General features: G+C 35.5%; 1 protein-coding gene across 1 annotated transcript in view; it reads right to left on the bottom strand.

The window, feature by feature from the left end:
- LOC139980267 (A.superbus venom factor 1-like) overlaps window positions 1–20,873 on the bottom strand; it is a 54,838-nt gene that overhangs the window by 25,395 nt on the left and 8,570 nt on the right. Inside the window, exons 6-28 of the mRNA XM_071991807.1 lie at window positions 20,480–20,710; window positions 19,709–19,924; window positions 18,218–18,367; window positions 17,588–17,656; window positions 16,634–16,819; window positions 15,693–15,863; window positions 15,235–15,309; window positions 14,974–15,031; window positions 14,132–14,188; window positions 12,709–13,033; window positions 12,156–12,381; window positions 10,528–10,737; window positions 10,105–10,204; window positions 9,001–9,102; window positions 8,357–8,545; window positions 7,877–7,952; window positions 7,095–7,254; window positions 6,670–6,750; window positions 5,458–5,623; window positions 3,390–3,571; window positions 2,722–2,874; window positions 2,306–2,374; window positions 928–1,082 (exon numbers count right to left, since the gene is read on the bottom strand). Of these exons, the coding sequence (XP_071847908.1) occupies window positions 928–1,082; window positions 2,306–2,374; window positions 2,722–2,874; window positions 3,390–3,571; window positions 5,458–5,623; window positions 6,670–6,750; window positions 7,095–7,254; window positions 7,877–7,952; window positions 8,357–8,545; window positions 9,001–9,102; window positions 10,105–10,204; window positions 10,528–10,737; window positions 12,156–12,381; window positions 12,709–13,033; window positions 14,132–14,188; window positions 14,974–15,031; window positions 15,235–15,309; window positions 15,693–15,863; window positions 16,634–16,819; window positions 17,588–17,656; window positions 18,218–18,367; window positions 19,709–19,924; window positions 20,480–20,710 (3,407 nt within the window). The remainder of the gene's footprint in view (window positions 1–927; window positions 1,083–2,305; window positions 2,375–2,721; window positions 2,875–3,389; window positions 3,572–5,457; window positions 5,624–6,669; window positions 6,751–7,094; window positions 7,255–7,876; window positions 7,953–8,356; window positions 8,546–9,000; window positions 9,103–10,104; window positions 10,205–10,527; window positions 10,738–12,155; window positions 12,382–12,708; window positions 13,034–14,131; window positions 14,189–14,973; window positions 15,032–15,234; window positions 15,310–15,692; window positions 15,864–16,633; window positions 16,820–17,587; window positions 17,657–18,217; window positions 18,368–19,708; window positions 19,925–20,479; window positions 20,711–20,873) is intronic.

Raw genomic sequence — 20,873 nt, forward strand, 5'->3', positions numbered from 1 at the left:
TTGAGAGGAAATAATTTGAAAATAACTAGTGTATGTGTTTTTATGGTCATTTCTGTAATAAGAAAGTATGCGTCATATGTTTAGAAGTTACAGTTACAGTCAAGCAAAATATAACTTGTATCCTTTATCTATAAAAAAAGATAACATTACTATCGTTAATAAAGAAGTTAATAAAAAAAAATTGAAGTAAAAACAGTTTCATTCGTGTAGGTGTATTCTACTGTGTGTTGTGGTTATACATATATACCGTTAATTTACAGTGGGTTAGTTTTCTGTTATTTTACAGAATTTGCACCGGCGTCCTGGCTGCCAGTCCCTTCACCGTTATATAACGTTACGGTTAAGTAACCGTTAATTAATATATTTCCCTGTTAAATTACTGTTCACTGCGTAAATTTGCAGTTTAATTACGGTATTACACCGTGATTTTTGGCCCGTCAAATAACGGTACACCCGTAAAATGACGTGGCATTTCCCTGTTAAAAAACAATGCTAAAACTGTACGATTGCCGTAAAATTACAGCAATACGGTGTAATTTACAAACCGTTAAATAACTGTACGGTATTAACGTTTAATTTCGTTACGTTCGAAAACTGTTATTTTACAGAATAGCACCGGCGTCCTGGCTGCCAGTACTTTTACCGTAAAATTACGGATTTTTTTTTAACAGTGTAGCATTGCATGTCAAGTTGTTATCTTCATTTACTTCTCATTTTAAATATATATTTTGGAGGCTTTTCTTTCACAGAAATCAACTCGATTATTCTTCAGTATAACACGTTAGCATGTTATAAGAAAGTAATGACGTCAAGTTCACAAGGAAATATATGTATATATATATATATATATATATATATATATATATATGTGTATATATTTATATATTATTTGTTTGTTTGTTTGTTTTGTATATCTCAATGACTTACGAAACTTCGACGCTAATTAAAAGCTCGTCGCCCACAAGGTACCGTATTTCTTCATCCGGGTCTTGATCCGTTTTAATTCTCCTGGTAGAGATGACCATATTAAATGGACACAGTTCTCTTCTATCGTTACTATTTTCGTTGTATTTCACTTCGACCTATAGTGGAATATATTTGTTGATAATCAATCCAACACGCACAATAATATCATATTCACCAAGGAAGACAGTAGTTTGGATGGACAAAGAATGATGCCTTAAGCTACAATAGATTATCTATGAGGCTTTTCATAGCTGTCATATCGTTCCTAACAAGCCGTATAGATACAGCTCTAGATAATATTAAGCGTCACTTATACTATTTACAGATCTCCAAAGATTTTGGAAAGCGCTGTAACATATGATACCTTAACCTATGTGATGGTTGTGAAAATATGCTTGAAAAGATGTCGTCTTGTGATCAGCGGAAGTGATTAGTTTCGGGACACTAGAAAGGGCTCATATGACAGAGCCCTATCTTAATTAAGGACGTGTCTGGAGATCCCAAGGTTTGAACAAGAGCGAAAAACATAAACAACATGTTACGTAATGCGCAGCACACCTATACATACAGAACCTGAGAGCCTAAACGTCATATCGTCTTTATATGATTGACGATGTTATAGCAAGTTTTCTTTCAACTAAGTATCACCAACTGTGATTTATGGAGCTCCATTTCAATTCGATAGTAGATGAGAACATGGTCCAAAGAAGTGGAAACAAATGATATAGCTGCAACATGCATTTGTACGTATACATTATATTTGATGCGACGCCGTCTTCTCTCTATTGCAAAATATTAGTTTTATCTTAAAATTACCATCAAGTGTGCAGTTTATTAGAATAGATTACTTGTATCATACGATGATGTATAACCTCCACTCGGACCAATCTAATTTAACGTGCTTAAATACTTTCCAAAAATATATTTGCTAACGTTAACCTCCAAATGTGTTTACACAGTTTACAAAGTGTATTTTCACGCCACAGCATGCTCTGGTGTTCAAAATGACGTGATATGGACTTTACACATAACTAACATAGTGCAAGTCTTTCCATTGTATCTCAGGCTAATGCAATTTATATTTTTTCGGGATTGGTTAAATCTGATAGATTGGCACTTCTCTCATGTTCCGTGAACATTGGTGTCTTGTTAATGAAGAAATCCAATTCATGATTTGGTTGCTGAACTCAGTCTTGTTCACAATTTAACTATCCTAAATTTGATAAATCGTTTCAGCAAAGCTTACCTCTGAAATTTGTCTATTTGTTTACAATGTCGATTTATGTTTAGGCTGTTCGTTATAATAAATTACAAGTTAAAAATGAAATTCTTGCCGTACATTTAATGTTCCAGTTCCCTCTCCTTGCGTTTCCACCACAAGTCGGTCTCTAATGTTCTCTTTCGGTACCTAAAAATAAATCAAGACAATCAGTTATTACAATTATCATTGATCTGAACTGTATATCCTTGATAAGTCACCTGATTTCCACGATATAATATATATATATATATATATATATATATATATATATATATATATATATATATATATATATATATATATATATATATATATATATATATATATATATATATATATTTGGTTGGGTGGTTTCTACCTTGGCGTATCGTGCTCTGTACGTGTGTGTGTGTTAGATGTACGAATTCCGTAAATATGATTATTATATATAATTAATTTATTCTTATTATAATTTATATATTAATACCAATATAAAACACTAATAACATATATACCTCTACTGTCTTCTGAAGTAAGGTGTCTTCATTTTCCAACCGAAATATTGTCTTGAAGCCATTCGCACTTGATATGTTGCAGTGAAGATTCAAGTCACCTCCTACGGTGAGGGCTGAAAACTCCGAAAGAGATTGCAGGGCGATGACCGTGTCCTGGAAAATAAGCAGATGAATTTGATCATTAAATCCTGGCATTATGGAACGCTCAATGTACATGTTTAGTATTATCAACAGCAATGGACAGACATTAGTTTGGGACCGACAAGACTCGTTTTGTTTACTTCACAAAACGTCTATTTTCTCTCTATTTTCACAAGTAGTCGAAAGTTTGTCGTAACAAGTCACAATTTCGATAAAACACTGAAAATTTATAGCTTGCTACGCCTCTTCCGTGTAAATGTCTGCATGTTTTCAACACAACCCAAACATTTAGTCAAGCCATTCCTCTTAGTTTAACCTATATATGTTGCCTATAAGAATGAGCTCTGTGGTGGTATGAACCGTATCGAGACAAATTGCTAACCAGCTGTGACTTTTTGCAGGAAAAGAAAAGGCCACGTTAGGAACATTTCAAGTAGATGTGATAAACTCAGTGAAAGTGATGAAAAAAAAGAATAATTAGGAGGTTTCCAGTTAAAAAATGGGAATTCTTGAATCGATCATCTTACTTGTGTAGAAACAAATCCTCGACCATAATTTTGTTGCGTCGATAACCAGTTTGCAATTTCTGCAGCATATGTGAGTTCACGAAGTTTGATCTGTGCCAAGAGAGCGTACCCGGTCGTCTCGACGGAAAGAGCTGAAGGACGGCGTTGAATCCAAAATGGTCGCCCATCTTGTTGCTGGTTGCCTGCACCCCAGGCACGAGAATTCGTAATTTATAAAAAGATAGGTCGAAAGGAAAATTGTTCTGGGTATTTAAAATGCCGTGGAAGACGTCTTGGAAAAATGCAAGTATTACCAGGGTGTTTACTGGTTACAATTGTTTTATTTTCTTCTTATGTAATTCTGTCTCCATTTTTCTTATTTCTCACTTTTTATCGCGTTTCTTTTAAGTTTTTAATACTAATTCTTGTAGCTTGATTAATTAAACTCAAGCAAATACTTGTTTTCTCAACGTCCACCTATTTTGAATAAGAGTTCTCCAATGGGTTGCGATAGACGTGTGGGTTTAAGTTTTTCTTATAACACAGATAGAAAATATCAGGTTAGTTTTCGTCTTACTGCAAAATCACGATATTGAAGTTCACTGATATTCCGGGAAGTGGGGGGGGGGGGGGAGAGTATTGATGTTGTTTCGTAATTAATGATGTAAGTAGACTCCTCCCCTTATAGTATCATAATATTATTTTGTGTTTTCGCGAGGGTACGTTTCTATCCTTACTTGGGTATATGGTTGGTGGTGCTGGTGACGTATGATCCTACAGGGTGTGGACGACACGAAATTATGGAATAGGTGATGGGGAATATGAGACCCATAGGATAGGAAGCAAGAAAGGGAGAAACATGGGAGGGTGTCAAACAAATTGAGAGAGTTTAGAGTGTCGGCGAGAGAAAGAGAGAGTTGTTAGAAGAGGAGAGAGCGGAAGAGGTATATGAGGAGGGAGAATTGTTGGGGAGAGGGAGAGAGAGAGTGACATAGGGGGGTCTGGAAAGGGGGAGAGCTACATCAGTATTAATCTTTTACGAAAGGAGTTTTAAATTCCATTACGACTTTTTAGCTCCCGGATTCGTACAACGAAGGAACCGCTGTTGAACACCATAATACTTTTAATATCATAAAATTTCATAATTAAATCTACGAAGGAACCATTGTTGGATACCGTATTCATTTATATCTTATTGTAATTATTCAATCCATTCTTTCATGGAGCACTATATATATTTTTTTTTATATTACATTAAATGTTCGATTAAGTCGTCTGAAGTGAGGGCAACACCTTCCCAGCTTAATACTTTTATTATTTCGAGGAAGCTCATGACTTCTTGTATACAATCTAAAAACTCATATTCATATAATCTGGAATAAGACTGTACAAGTATAATAGTGTGATGGGACTACGAGATCATCGACGCTAACTTCCGGAAACGGAGAGAACTTCTTTTGAACTCTTAACCTAAACAAGTGATGGACATGTTACTGTTACCATTTGTGCGTGTGGTTGTGCGTGTGCGTGTGTTTGTTTATTCTGATAGTTTGAATCTTCTTTGTCTTTGGAGTAAACCTGGGATAAGTATAAGGAGTCTCCCGTGAGCAAGTAATGTGTGAGTTCGTTATACCTTTGTTTCATATATTTATTTCACTTTAATATCATTAGTTACAAGTCAGTATTCGGACAAGTTCAACTTATTATCGATACAGTTTGTAACTGGAAAACGGTTTCAGTCTTTGCTTGAGTCCTCTTGTGTCACCACTTTCTTACCATACCCGCGATTCTACAGTGATAACTTCACATATTCACGTAATACGGTTCAAAGTCACCTACACTTTCTAAAAAATTTACCAGTCTGAGCCTTACGGCGTACAATTGTTAAGATGCTTTCATTGTTTCTCAGGGTTTACCGGCTACATTGAGCAAAGCACATTCCAACCTTTAAATGAGAAAGTGTGAGCATGGTAACGAAATTTTGGATTCACATATTTACAAGAACATGAACTAGACTGTATTCCACATAATTATAATGTTCTCTGCTGCTCACAAATTATTTTTCCTTTTCTTATAATTGCCATCTTACCTGGCTCGTGGACGGAGTGAGATCTTAGCTTAATATTGGCATCTGCACGCCTGTCACTATTCATTAGAGCTAAGGCATAGGTCACTACAGCAATTACATATGGTCGTTGAAGTCCATCAAGTTGACTCTCCAAGTAAGAAATGGCGTTGTTCTTAGCAGCTGGGTTCTAAAATATATATGAAAAAACAAACAAGTAAACTATGTTTTAACTTGTTAAGATTTCCTTATTTTTTACGGTACTATAGCGTTACGGCATTTGTATAGTGACACCGTTACATAATATATTGGTAGATGTCACCATTAACTACCGAAAACTACAACAATTTTAAAGTATTTAACCACATGCGTTTTCGGTCATTTTCGTACGTGCTCAATTTTGGCAAAGTCTGAAGCTTTGCCCCCTATAACTTTTGCGTTTTACCGTACATTAGTGCACTGAAGGCATACAGAGACTAATATTTTACATTTGCTGTCAGTAAATAGATACTACGCCTATTCATATATATTATTATTCAACGACTAGTTGAATACGCTGGTTGTGGTTCGCCAGCATCGGTTTGAACAGAAGTTAGCATTCGTCGAAACGATCGTCTCGCAAGGATCTCAAAGTCTTCGCAAGGCGCTACCAGAAGATCTACAGACCAACCCTTACGTTGGTCTTTAGTATGATAGTAAGGTACATGTAATGATATAACGTATCCTGTAGCTAAGCTTAAGTTAAGTGTCAAAGTTTTAACCCCTGCAATTAGAAATGTGCAGATTGATGAAAGATGGTAATTGAATGAGAATTATATTTGATCGATACATTCCATTGCATTTATTGTCTTCCTGGATACGTAAAGTATTTGCAGGCTTTTTTCTGTTGTCATTCCATAACAGTAGAGAGGAAAGCACTATCCGATTATCCACAGGGGTGGAAGTTTCAGGAATAAATAAAACTACACTAACACGTCGAGTCCATCATCTATTTCAGCTCTGACTTTGACGACCGTTACTAGCTACACAGTAAGAGTATCTGGCATTTGATATTGCTTGAAGTATCATAGAGTATGATCCCAGTTTATTGATGTTTAGTACACCCTGAGAATACCAACGTAAACCAAATCATCAATCAGAAGAAAAAAAGTCAATAATGTCAATAATGTCTACTACAGTTAATAAAGCATAGTCAATTCTTGTTTTGTTTAAGATCATATAAAATGATGTACTCACCCCCTGATCACATGTAGACCTACATTCAGCCATAGCGATTAAAGTGAAGGCAGTCATAGCAGTGTCACCCTCAATACCGCCCTGAAAAATCGACAACAAACAGAGAATGTTTATAGTCCATAGGTGGCTCAGGTTTTAAACGCTCAACAAAGAAACTTTATTCTCTATTCCAATTATGTTTCACAGCTACATATACTTGAAATCAATTTAACTCAATGGGGGTCTTACATATCAACAATGACATCAATAATTGTTTGTGTAAAACGCCAATTTTTCCACTGTGAAAATGAATAATCTAGATTTCATGTAAAGCGCTTCTCAGAATGTAACTATTTTCGTATTTATGCAGTTTTTATCTTAATGATTAATATGATGAAATAAACATCTAAAATGGTTGTATGATGAACCATTCGTTATATACTAACCGTCATTTCTTTGTGAATAACTGCTAGTCCTTCATAGAAAGCACCATTAGCACGTTGTCTATTGTTCACAATCCAGCCAATGGCACTACATGGAACCATGGCATCAACTGCAGTTAGTTCTGAGGCTTGACAAAATACCTTAGCCACGAAAGCGGTCAACCTGTATAAATCAAGTCGCGACAAAGTAATGAACACGTCTATATGAGTGTATAATTGGTGCCTTCGTGATTACAGCATTGGGGTACCATGGTTGGTCAGCTGGTATACAAATTTCAAAACGAAATATACAAAAGAATAACGTGCCTTTTGAATTGATGTCTTTTGTGTGTGTGTTTCTGTGTTTGAGAGAGATTATTCAAAGGAAATAGAGACAGATTGAAAACAAACAGCTTATCACTTGGAACAATGAAGTCACTCTTACATTTTGAAGTTGGTACTCGGTTAATAACTTAATGAAATCAGAACAGAATTCTTTGCAACTACATTATCAATGGATCCAATGGTAGCCTATAGATTAAAAAGTTTAGAAATGTTGGGCTAATTGTTTTTTTCTTTTCTTTTCTAAAGTGTTAACCACTTCAATAAACAATATCAGACACCAGACATATTTGTTAAGGAGCGCCTGGATAGACATTACTTAATTTACATTACGTAATCGATATGACTAAATTTGCGTAAAATCACGAGTCATCAACGAAAATCTCGACAACAAAAGATATAAATCTAATTTCTCTGGCAATTAGAGGTCAGTTACTGAAAGAGTAACGCAATATTATACGCAACACGTGCTACCCGCTCTATTGAGAAACGCTGAAAACGACCCATCTGCGTGACGATAGGTTGTTTTTCGAACTAAACCTACAGGAAAAGCCAAGGAAAGTATACGTTATAACAATCATTATCGATATAGGAGTGCACACAGTTATGGGTAGAGAATGTCACTCTTAACCGAATGAACACAAAACATAACAAGTAAACATTTGACGCTACTCGTAAGGATAGAGAGTTGCACTATTAAAAATAATACTACAACGGAATGACTATAGAGTAACTTTCTTCAATTAATTACACTTTGGTTTTAAAATGTACCGGTAGTGAAGAAGAACTTACTTTTCAAACTTTATTTATTGCTTCAACCGTTCACATTCATTGACTCATTGTATTAAAGATTTAATTCGTTACATGAGCATGTTAAAGTCTCAATACGTGTTTGCTGATGAATTTCGAAAAACAAACTTCCGAAGTAGATTTTCCAAACAAACCTGAATTAATATTGGAGAGTGCAGTAGCTTCGATTTGTTCATTTCCTGAATTTGTCGCTAGAAGGTATTTTAGGACGTAAACATTAGGAGCCAGCCGAATCATTGTCTGTTCTCCACAACCAGTTGGCTGCTGGATCCAATGTCCCAGACCAGTCACAACGGCTCTCATAGCGGGTCCAAGAGGAGAACCTGGTGCATTAATTTTAAAGCAAGAGTACGGTAAGCAATCTAAATCTGTTATTTATATGTTATTATTATGATATTTTATTTATATGAAATCTAACCAGTACAGAGTCAATTTATTTAAAGCAGCTTCGAAGTTATATCTCTTGTACATATATATATGTATATATATATATATATATATATATATATATATATATATATATATATATATATATATATATATATAATATATATATATATATTTATATATATATATATATATAATATATATATATATATTTATATATATATATATAATATATATATATATATATTTATATATATATATATATATATATATATATATATATATATATATATATATATATATATATATATAGTCTGAAGAACAATAGCCACGAGGAACTATAAGACATTAAATTAATAAATGCGTAAGTTATACGTGATTCGATCCTTACCTGATATACTAATACGACATGACTCTGTTCCTGGCACAACTGTTGGAGGCAAGGTTATATCAAGACAGTTTAACTGGGCTGCATTTTCCGCGTCCCACACACCTGTATCAGGGAAGAAGAATGGGGAAAAACTGACACTTGGGAACGGTTTCATTATTTCTTAAATTTCTTCCTAAGTTTCTTCAACTCCTTGATTAGCATGACCTTTTAATTGTCAAGTTTTAGATACATTATACAATCAGAATCAGGTACAAGGGGAGCTTTGAGGCTTAACAGTTCCTTGTTTTTTTTTTCTTCTTCTTTTTCTTGGATTAGTTGTAATTGTATAAGTATCTATGTGTACTTTCACGGAACCGAATTCAGTTTAGTGTTTCTGAAGCTACATTGTTTGCTTCAAACGTGCAAACTAAATTTCTTTAATGGCAACGTCACAATATTACTTATATCACTCATTAACTCATTAACATTTTAGAAAGAATGTGATATTCATTATTAGTGTTTAGATCATTATTTTGTCTAAAGCTGTAAACATGGCTATGTTAAAAAGTTTAAAAACCTGCTTAGTAATTTATTTTACTCCATTCAGCATATTGAGATGAGACAATTCAAAGCATTAGTTGCAATGTCCATATCACATAGATACTTACACAATTATAACTTGTGGATAAGACTAAGGCTTAAATATTGATAAAAGTCTATCCCTTTTATACGCATACTCACATAAACTTATAATGGTATGCGCCAGACGTTATGGTTACATCAGTACCGCTCCAACATTTGCTTCACCCCTTCCCATACATGAAGTGATCCTCGATTTAAGGATACAAATCCTAGAAAATTGGAGTTGTGATTCCAACGAATTTATTACCGTTTTGTTTTCCTTCTTTGTCAATCACAATTTTGTCTTTTTATTGATAATCTAGTCAATTTAATCTCAATCGCTTGCAATGTATTTAACTCGAAATAATCAATTTTCGAACTTGCTTCTCTAAGTCAACTATTGTGGAAGAGGTTCTGTTATATACATATTTATACACGTTCTTGATATTAATCTATGGCTCGAGCCATAAGTAAGGAATGTGATTTTTTTTTAAATATTCTTACAATTTTCAATCTCTCGAATATCTCTTCGCCTACGATTTAGTTCGACTCCTTGAGGATTCAGTTGCACTGAATGATGAAACGTTCTTTCGATTCCCTCAGCCTAATGGAATGAAATTGCATTGAAGAAATGAAGTGTTAAAGAAGTTCACAAATACGATTATTAGCAGAAAATACACTCTCCCTATTACTCTCGGCCCTTTCGCCTTGAGAGGGCCGAGAGTATCATGCACGCCATTTAGAAGCAATCCCCAATGTCATACCATGTTGGACGCGTAGTATTTTGGGAACTTTGTGTTTCACAAAGTAGTAACTTACATGTTATTGCATTGCCGGACCCGTACTCACTTTAATGCGCGATATTGGACTTCAATTATTCATCCTTTAATTGCCTTAATTTGAAGAAATATTAAGAAAAAAACTCACGATGACGTTAAGTTTCTTTGTAACGCCGTCACTGCCTTTGGTGCTCCCAATACCTACGGTGATAGGCCATTCTCCAACTTTAACTCCAATCACTACGTAGGTGACAGTGAAGGTATCTGTGGCTTTTACAATGAATTCCTTCTTAGCTGAGAAAACGTTAGGTGTCCCCTCAGAACAAATTTCTGGTGGTGTTTTTAGAACCATTGCTACCTGCCATGAGAAATGATACTTCTTTATAATAGTAACACATTTACCAATATCGGACATTTTGTTATACATGGTACACCAAAACTGCTTCATAATCAGAAATAGCTTCTTTTTTTTCAACAGAAACAAAAAACGACTACCTATAATAAAGTGACAACGCAAGATCATTATGCTTCTTGTTCCTGGTTTCTGCAAATATCCCTTGCTTTAATATTCTTTTCTTTCTGTAAATAATGTGGCATGTGCTTTCTTTATTCTCAAATAGATTCATAATGTATTTCCTTGACTTTATATATGAATATGTAAAGTCAGACAGATAAACGAATAGAATGGGTTTTTAAAGGCTTAACATACAGTCAAACTGATAGTCTTAAACAACACGGCACCACCACTTTCCCTTATTTAGTTTACATTTGCATTTAGTATTTTACATACTAGGCAATTTGGTCTGGGGAAGCATGCACCTTCTGAAGTTTATGCTATAATCCTAAGTTGCAAGTGCTAGAATTCATGTGGAAAGGGCTATCATGAAAAACATTCACATTATGCAAGGAACCTTGCCTTGAATATCGGTGCCGTTAGCAGATGATATAGTTATTATTTGTACTGCATTTGTAAACATGCAATCCTGGCCAATAGGCCTTGTTAATTAAGTGAAAGGTCATTATTTATCACGAATACTATATAATCTTTATCCAGGGATAACAACTTACTGTACTATGTGTGATATTCTATGACATTAATAACATTCCTTGTGATTCCATTTTTTACCATTCATGTGACACATTGATCATGATGATTCACAATCTCGCTTCTATGTTGTACTGAGTACAACATCGTGACATATGATTTTTAAAAATTCTAAAACAATAACCTAACACCCCACAGACTTTAAACTATGTTCATTTGAAAAAAGGCAGGGCTTTCATATAAATATAATAATGAAAGGTAAGAATAAAGATGCCTTCGGTGTATCTGGTCAGTAAAAAAGCACAGGTAATTTGACTTAGACGGAGACAAATTTTCAGCCAAAATTAGGCATATGCTTAGGTTTGATTACTGTATTTGTACAGTAGTCTCCCTTATACTCCATACAGTATATTTTTTATAGTGGGCACTTGTCCCCCACCCCCCCCCCCCGGCTGGAAAAAAATGATACTTAGATAGTATCAAGTAGTGTGTTGCACCATGACCTACTGACCCCCCCCCCCCCTCGTGAACATTTGTGCAGCCGCCCTTGCTTGGACCTCCTGATAAGGGGCCCCTTTGGGCCAGGAGCCGGGACTCTCATGCTCCTCGTTACGCATTTGCCAGGAACTCCGACAGTCTAAATGTAAATTTCTGATTGAATGTTTTTATATCCAATAATTTGAGATTGAAATACCTGTCATGAGTCTGTAGTTAGAACTACAAGATCTTACCTTCACATCTTCTCTGCCATAGTTAAACACGACTGCTTGGATTTCCACGTGTTCATTCCTTTTCACAGAATACGGTAGTAGCAATTGAATGAAAAGATCAGACCGTACCACCAGCTCTGTTGGTTCAATGACGCACATTGGGAAATTCTCATGAAGACCAAACGCTTGTATGGACCATGTAGTTATACTTCCAGGTAGGATGTACCCCAGATAAACTGATGCGTTACTGTTGGGGAAAGGATTGTATATGCACGTTATCATCGCTTAAGTGTAAGGAAATTTCTCTCTTATAAAGAAACATCAAAAAGAGAAAACGGGTATAAACGGTTCCTGTTTCAGAGTTGGAGGACATATGAAATATTTTCGATTGACTAATGTCAAATATAACATGACCTGTAATTTGGCTAACCATACATGTTAACGCAGAGTTACACTATGGATAAACAGATAGAAATCATTCAAGCTTATCCAGCATCGCATATTTCTAATTTTCTCATGTAAACCATCCAAATTTAGTACTCAATAATGCTACACGAAGTAGATTCATACTTACGAGTCGACGTGAACCAAGTCAAAGGCCCATGACTCTGGAAAATCGAATCGAACTGACCCATCATCGAACGGATCAATATCAGCAAAAGCTGCAAAATCGAAACCAATATTTCGCTCACGGGATTCGTCACTCTCAGCCTTCTTACAGCAGGCGATACAAATTCTACTTAACTCATCGCCGACATCTTCTGTCATCTCAGGAAATTTTTTCCGAGCAAGTCGCTGGAATTTTTCCGACGTCTCATTACATGAGCCACTTCCAAGGCGTCGGCGGTGTCCGCTTGAGCAGGCAAATATCTTTCTTTCGTCGTTGCCAAATTCTTCAACTGTATGTTTGGATGAAATTCAACCAGAGCAAAGAATATCTAGAGGTTATTATTTTCACAGGATTAGTGACTTCGTATCTGGACTTCGTGTTTATTTAAAGTATAGCTTAGAACCCCTTTTATTTGTCTATAGCGAGTGCTGTATGTTTGTCCCCCTGTATGACATATCCAACACCCCGCCCTTTTACTCTTTTACATTTCCCTTATCCCTTCATTGGTGTTCAATACATATAGTCATGTTTGCAGGATTCAGTGACTCCGTGTCTAATAGCCTTACTGCTCTGCTGAAGAGGAGCACACTGGTCCATGTGTAGTCTTTGGTGGGCTTTAGCCCACGATAATGTAAGGCCTTGTTTGATGAGCGTCATAAGTAATTCCTAGGTCAGTTATTTTAAGTATTCGGCGAGAGAAAGGTGTTAGTTGACCGTGCTTTTCCCTTCCGGGATTCCATTACAAGGAATCCAGCAAATATATTTGCTTTAGTTTTCCTTTAAATGATTAAAGTAATCTAAGTTATTTCATGCTCTGTATAATCTCTACTGAATGAAGTTACACCTGTCTACTACATAATCACTGTGTGTTGCCAGTGTAAAGTTAGCTCTTGTTTGGTAGTGTGGGGTGGGGTTTAGTTTCTCTTTGTTTCGAAATTGTTTAAGACGCCTCTCTTTGTAAGCAACTCTACCATTCACCAAGACACTTTAAACTGTCATACATCTGCAGTATAGAGACAAGCCAGAAGATTATAGAAACTGATCATATTAATTTCTAGACAGTACTTAGATGCCAAGAGTTGTTATATACCTTGTGCTCTGAGGGACTGGTCAATACTCTGTGGTAAACGACACAGTTAGGCAATACTGTTTAGGAGAGGCTTGTATATAGACCCCGGCACCCCTACATATGGTTCTGAGATCCATGTGATGTACTACCCCCTCCCCACCCCGTACACACACTCGCCCGTCCAGTCGATGTCACTCAACCTACTGAGGAATTACTTGCGCGCGGACGACCGTGGGCTCGCTTCTTCATGTAGTGGCAGATTTTAAGTGAAAGTGTGTATAAGGAATATACACAAAGATACAAATTCAATAAACTCACGTAATTCTTCAAGGGACCGTCTTCTACGGCTGTTGGCATCAGCTACACAGTGAGTACCTATCAAGATCAAATTAAGTTTTATAGTTGTAAATATTTTTTACTGGTTTCGATCCTCTGAACTGACAAAGTGTTCATAGCCTAAGGTTGATTAGTGTGTTTGCATATAATGCAGGAGGCCCAGGTTCGAATCCCGATTGAGGCTGGAAGTTTTTTCATTGTTCTGTGTTTTGCGACCCATTACCGTTTCAAATATATAGGTCTATATATTCGTTTGCCTTGTTCGATTATTTCCATTTCATTTGAGATAGTTCTGTTCAAAGCATCTCTTTCGAGATGAGGCTGCAGCTTACACAAATGATTTCAGGTTGGTAAGCATCATGATTGATTTCTAAAGAATATGTCACCACAACAGAACTTGCATTGTTGGATACAGATAGCAAAAGCATACAGTGGAATTATAGCAATCCTTACAGGAAAAGTGTCAATAGCCTCGTTTTATAAGGTATCCGCATATAAGCCTGGGTTTGAATCCCATTGGAGGAGATCAAACACTATTCTAAACAACTCGAAGTATATATATATATATAAATATATATATATATATATATATATGTATATATATGTATATATATTTATATATATATATATATACATATATATATATATATATATATATATATATATATATATATATATATATATATATATATAATCATCATCATCATCATCATCATCATGATCCTTACTATTGTTAATGTTGACATAATGGTTCATTTCAGATATTAACGATAGTGATTTTAGACATGCATGCAGTGAAGTTTCAAGTTAAAAGTTTCTCAGACCTTCTCGATCACCGACGTTGAGTGGTCCATCACTGGCCATTACTGTTACACCAGCATTCTGTAATAACAAATAATACAGGTAGTATATTCGTAGCAAACATTTGAAATGCGTGTTCATAGTTAGTTCAATATTAAACCTCCGAACTGGGACGGACAAGTCAACAATGCGTTTGGAATCCTTCCGTGTGTGGTTAGGAATCAGTTACTAGTTTAACGAAATTGCCTTTTTTGTTTCTAATAAGTCAATTTTTCTTCCAATACCTTGAAAATGTGTTCGGAGGTCATTCCACCACCTGGACCGCATCCAGTGTCTTGTGCGTCCATTGTTGAAAACATCTAAGTGAAAATATAAAACGTTTTGGGGTACATATTGACTGTAATTATCTCATCGTTTTGTTAACCTTCTCTATGCTCCCTATAAAAGCAATAATATTTTGTAAATGGTTGATAATTGCAGCGTATTATGGCCCTCTCAGTAACCAGACCAACGGTTCACATGAAAAATGTTTTTTTTTTTTTGAGAAGCGAGTGGGGGGATCACCACATGGTATACGTTATCGGAAGAGCGGTTGTCAGGCTTAGCGAGATAAAAGGGTCTCCATTTCATACATAACATTAAAACCTCTAAATAACGTATAGAGCTTTGTATTGTGTATCAGACTATGTAAAGTATGACCTTTAGTTACCTAATTGCCACATAGTCTTCTTACAATCGTTACCTTTTTACTAGTTAGCCTGTGAAAATCTCTCAAAAGGAGGACTGCTTTATCTACGGCGATCAATGATACATCGGTACCAGGTTCAGCAGTTATTCGAAAATGGACTGGATTATTCGGTTCCGCGGCTTCTCCAAAAGATCTTCTGTCAATATCCACAAGTCCTACGGTAACCTGTATTGAGAAAAATTTTGTGAAATATTTATGCATCAGAATATTGGTATCAGTAATCTTAACATTATACATATCTGTTCTGATAACATCACAAAGAAACTAATGTGATGTTATATTCTAGCCTGCATGGACGTCGCTAAGCCGTTCAACAACTGGGTAGTAGCGGTGGGGGGGGGGGTGGGCGGTATGTTGGCACGAAGCATCTCTGTTGGTCATGTCCATGAGTCTCGCATTTCCAATCACCCATACTCCTCGCTCAGACACCATGGATTTGATAAAAAAATCGACATATGTCGAATTAAATTGTCATACGTCGGTTTTCGTGCTATGATTAAATTATATATGTATATTCATAAGCCCCAGAATCCAAACACCCAGTTCATACATTTCGGCAAGCTTAGTGGCGATTAGACATGTATGTTATTACATAGACTAACCACCTAGAAATGTATGAGAAACACATGTAGAAATGAATGTAGAAATCACATGTCATTCACGATGTATTGTCGCTACAAGTCAAGCATCATAGGGTATCTCTCCCCCAAGTATGACATTGATTCAACTTGTGTCTGTTGATATACCTTGTTCAAGCTTATTTCGACGACTTTCCATTAAGCCGCATCCACTCATGATTATTAATGAGATATAAATTATTGTGTAATGTAATGTGTATCTCTGATGTTTATTAAAGTTGGATTTTCAAGCATCATTTTAGTAATTTGTTTCTTTTACGTAGATATGCAGCAGATATCCGTTTAAGTATAACTTACTTGATTATGACATTCTCTTCGGACTTCAATTCTCACAGAATCTGCTATGATATGGTTGTTTTCCCCAATAAAGTAAGCGACGATTCGGGCGCTCGGTATCATTTCCGGTGTGACAGTGATTTGGTATCCGTCAATATTTCCAACCTGCTTGCTTCCATCATGGATAATCTTACCTCTCGCAATTACCTGTCACACAAAAAAAGGAAGATTATGATGGTATATATCTGCTAAATTAAGTGTTTATCTTAAAAACATGTCAACAAGTTTCAGTCATATCCTAAACCTATATATTACAGTTAAACAACTAAATGAGAAAAGCCTGAATCTCGAATGAGATACAAAATATTGATCATTAATGGAAGTGAAACAGCCATAAATAAAATACTTTCACGTCCGACATAACAATTTAAGGAAGCTCGAAATATTTAGTTGGCGTTTAAAACTACACGGGGGAGGGGTGTCCTTCTTTTTCGATTTTTGAAGGTGCTGCAAATGCCAAATGCTGGCACTTGTGAAGCTTTTTAAGCACATACACAAGTATTAGTTTTTCTAACAAGTTACATTATTTTTTTGTTTGCGAAATATATTACGTACCTAGTAAATGTTATTAGTTTGTTTCAAAGAGATTTTACAAGGGACCGATAAAGAGCCGTAAGTAATGTCTCTCGCATGCGTAACTGTTGTATTATTAGTCTGTATGAATTTGGCATAGGCTAGGCCCAATTTATGTTGAATATATTGTTAGGAATGTCGGGATTATATATATATATATATATATATATATATATATATATATATTTATATATATATATATATATTTATATATATATATATATATATATATATATATATATATATATATATATATATATATATATATATATATATATATATATATATATATATATATATATATATATATATATATATATATGATTTAGTTATAGCACTTACGTAAACATGGATTAAAATATCATTTCCTTGTCGTTCCAAAAAAAGGTCCAGGTTGAAAGTATCTCCATACTAAAAAAATATGAAATATTTCATAGTTAATCACTGCAGGTCAGTAAACAAAACATCATTTAACATAGAATATGAAAATAACTCATTCCGACAATGAAATACGTCTCAGGTTTATGACATTTCTGTTATTACCAGACACGAGATGAGCTACGACCTTACGTTATAAATCAATATCCAATCATTTTATGCAAGTACGTTCTTAGTGCATGGACGGATGTTTTGAAGCCTCAGAAATTGTTTTGTCCATGTTGTCAAGGATACGACTACGTTACATATTGTTATAGTCATATGATATACCATTTACACCAGTTATATGATCATGTGCCAAGGAACAAAGATATTATAAATATACATGTAAGTATCAGAAAATGAAAATATATCCAAATAAAGAATAAATACGTCACCGTTTAGTTGTGCGCTGACCATTGTCACTCACGTGAAGACAAGACTCCATGCTCAAGCATATACAGACTGGTTTACACATTGAATAATTGCGACATTAATACATTTTCTGCGTGGGTTCATGGCAGTGCAGATTTTGTATTAAAAAAAAAAACATACTCTGATAACTTCTAGATCCGGCGTTCGTATGACGAGATACTCTCTGCCATCCCCTGGGCTTTCATAAGGTCTAAGTACAAAGGTCAATTCGGCGTTGCTGTTCATTTCTTCTGCTCCTGGTACTATTAAGTCTTGATCAAATGTGACGAGCTGATGAGAGAAAAATAAAACATTGCTCTCTGTGCCACATCATGCATGGGTACCTGAACACATTCATTGCTCGCAGTGAGGTGTATTCGTTGTACTCTGAGTTATACCTCACTACTATAGAAATCACTTCATTATTCGCAGTGATGTGCATTTCGGTGCACTCTGAGTTACTGCATCTAAGAAAACATTCATTCAACAGTGAGGTGTATTCGTTGTACTCTGTGTTATACCTCGCTACTATAGAAATCACTTCATTATTCGTAGTGACGTGCATTTCGGTGCACTCTGAGTTACTGCATCTAAGAAAACATTCATTCAACAGTGAGGTGTATTCGTTGTACTCTGTGTTATACCTCGCTACTATAGAAATCACTTCATTATTCGTAGTGATGTGCATTTCGGTGCACTCTGAGTTACTGCATCTAAGAAAACATTCATTCAACAGTGAGGTGTATTTTATTCTACTTTGAGTTATACCTGATACTAGAACACAATTAATTATCCGCAGTGAGTTATATTTTGCATAATTATGAGCTATATCACATACTACTAGAACATAGTTCATTATCCATGGATTACGTATAGTGTGTTGCATTTCAGTGTACTCTTAGTTACCTCATAGAATAGTACATTCATTGCTGGTAGTCCATGAGTGGATTACGTATAGTGTGTTGCGGTGCACTCTGAGTTACCTTATAGAATAGTACATTCATTGCTGGTAGTCCATGGGTGGATTACGTATATTGCGGTGCACTCTTAGTTACCTCATATAAGAATACGTTCATTGCTGGTAGTCCATGAGTGGATTACGTATAGTGTGTTGCATTACAGTGCTCTCTGAGTTACCTCATAGAATAGTACATTCATTGCTGGTAGTCCATGAGTGGATTACGTATAGTGTGTTGCGGTGCACTCTTAGTTACCTCATATAAGAATACATTCATTTGCTGGTAGTCCATGAGTGGATTACGTAAAGTGTGTTGCATTTCGGTGCACTCTTAGTTACCTCATAGAATAGTACATTCATTGCTGGTTGTCCATGGGTGGATTACGTACAGTGATGTGTTCCGGAGCACTCTTAGTTACCTCATAGAATAGTACATTTATTGCTGGTAGTCCATGGGTGTATTACGGTGCATGACTAACGTATAGTAATAATTCAGCACTTCTATATATTCAACGCCCAACCGCGGACGAGAAAATGCGGTAAAATCGTATGTGATCCTAACTGTTATGATGTTAATACAAAAAACATTTCGTCATAATGACGTAGAATTTTATAAGTCCTTTTGTGGCCTAACACGATTGTAATTAACAAAAGCCCACTTCAATATTGCTTACATTAACGGTGATTTCTTCGCAATTGGTTGGCACGTAAAGGTTGAAGTTAACCTCTCCTTGGCGATCCGTGTTGTCTGTGATCTCTCTCTCTTCGTCATTAATATTATGATGTTCATCTCGTAGACTTACAAGCGTGTTGTCGGATAATTTGCCAGTTGCGACCACTCTTACAGGTACCAGTGGTGCCGGCCGACCATTTGTATACGTTAACTCAGTCTATGGAACAAGAAGTAAACAACTACACAAACACAACAGAATTTTAAGCGGTTTGGAACTTACGAAAAAAGTTGATTAACATAAGTAAAATTATAATGTCGATAAATTAATGTCAATCATACTGTACATTACCGGGGTTTCTTTTATTCTCCTAAGACTGGCGTAAGGTCACAAATTAAATTTTAATTTGTATACGTTAACTCAGTCCATGGAACAAGAAGTAAACATTACACAAACGCAACATAATTTTGAGCGGTATGGAACTTAAGAAAAAAGTTGATTATACATAAGTAAAATGATAATGTTGATAAATTAATGTCAATCATACTGTATACATTACCGGGGTTTCTTTTATTCTCCTAAGACTGACGTAAGGTCACAAATTAAATTTTAATTTTTAAGATACAGAAAACAAGCAGTTTCTTAACAGTCTTCCCCCCCTCCCCCATCCTCTCTCTCCGCCTCTCTCTCTCTCTCTCTCTCTCTATGCTAATCTTATAATGAGAGTTGCTTAGAACTCATTATAAGGTTATCCACACTAAGTCATAGTTGTACCTTCACTTGAAATGGCAAACCCTTCTTGAAATACTGCACAGTCCTCTCCCGACTGAAGATGTAGGGGCTGTTGACAATCTTAACTGATGTATCAGAGGCATTCTCAAAATGACCAGTGGCTTCTTCATATACGGTGGTCTCCAGGTACAAGCTACAGCCTATATATTCATCAAACCAGTTGTCTCCCAATATGTTGATATCTCGGTTGTGCTGTGCTACACCATCCACCAACTAAAGGCAAATAGAAGTTACATTAAAATTATTTTCTCATGCAACATTATGAGTGACAGAATGATTTAATCAACTGTGACGTAACGTCTGCTTCATGACTTGTGACCAGGAACAAAGAACTAATCAGTTCGGTACCACAATGAGAATGGATTTCCCACGTATA

The sequence above is a fragment of the Apostichopus japonicus genome, chromosome 14 (assembly GCF_037975245.1).
Source record: "Apostichopus japonicus isolate 1M-3 chromosome 14, ASM3797524v1, whole genome shotgun sequence".
Lineage (NCBI taxonomy): Eukaryota > Metazoa > Echinodermata > Holothuroidea > Aspidochirotida > Stichopodidae > Apostichopus > Apostichopus japonicus.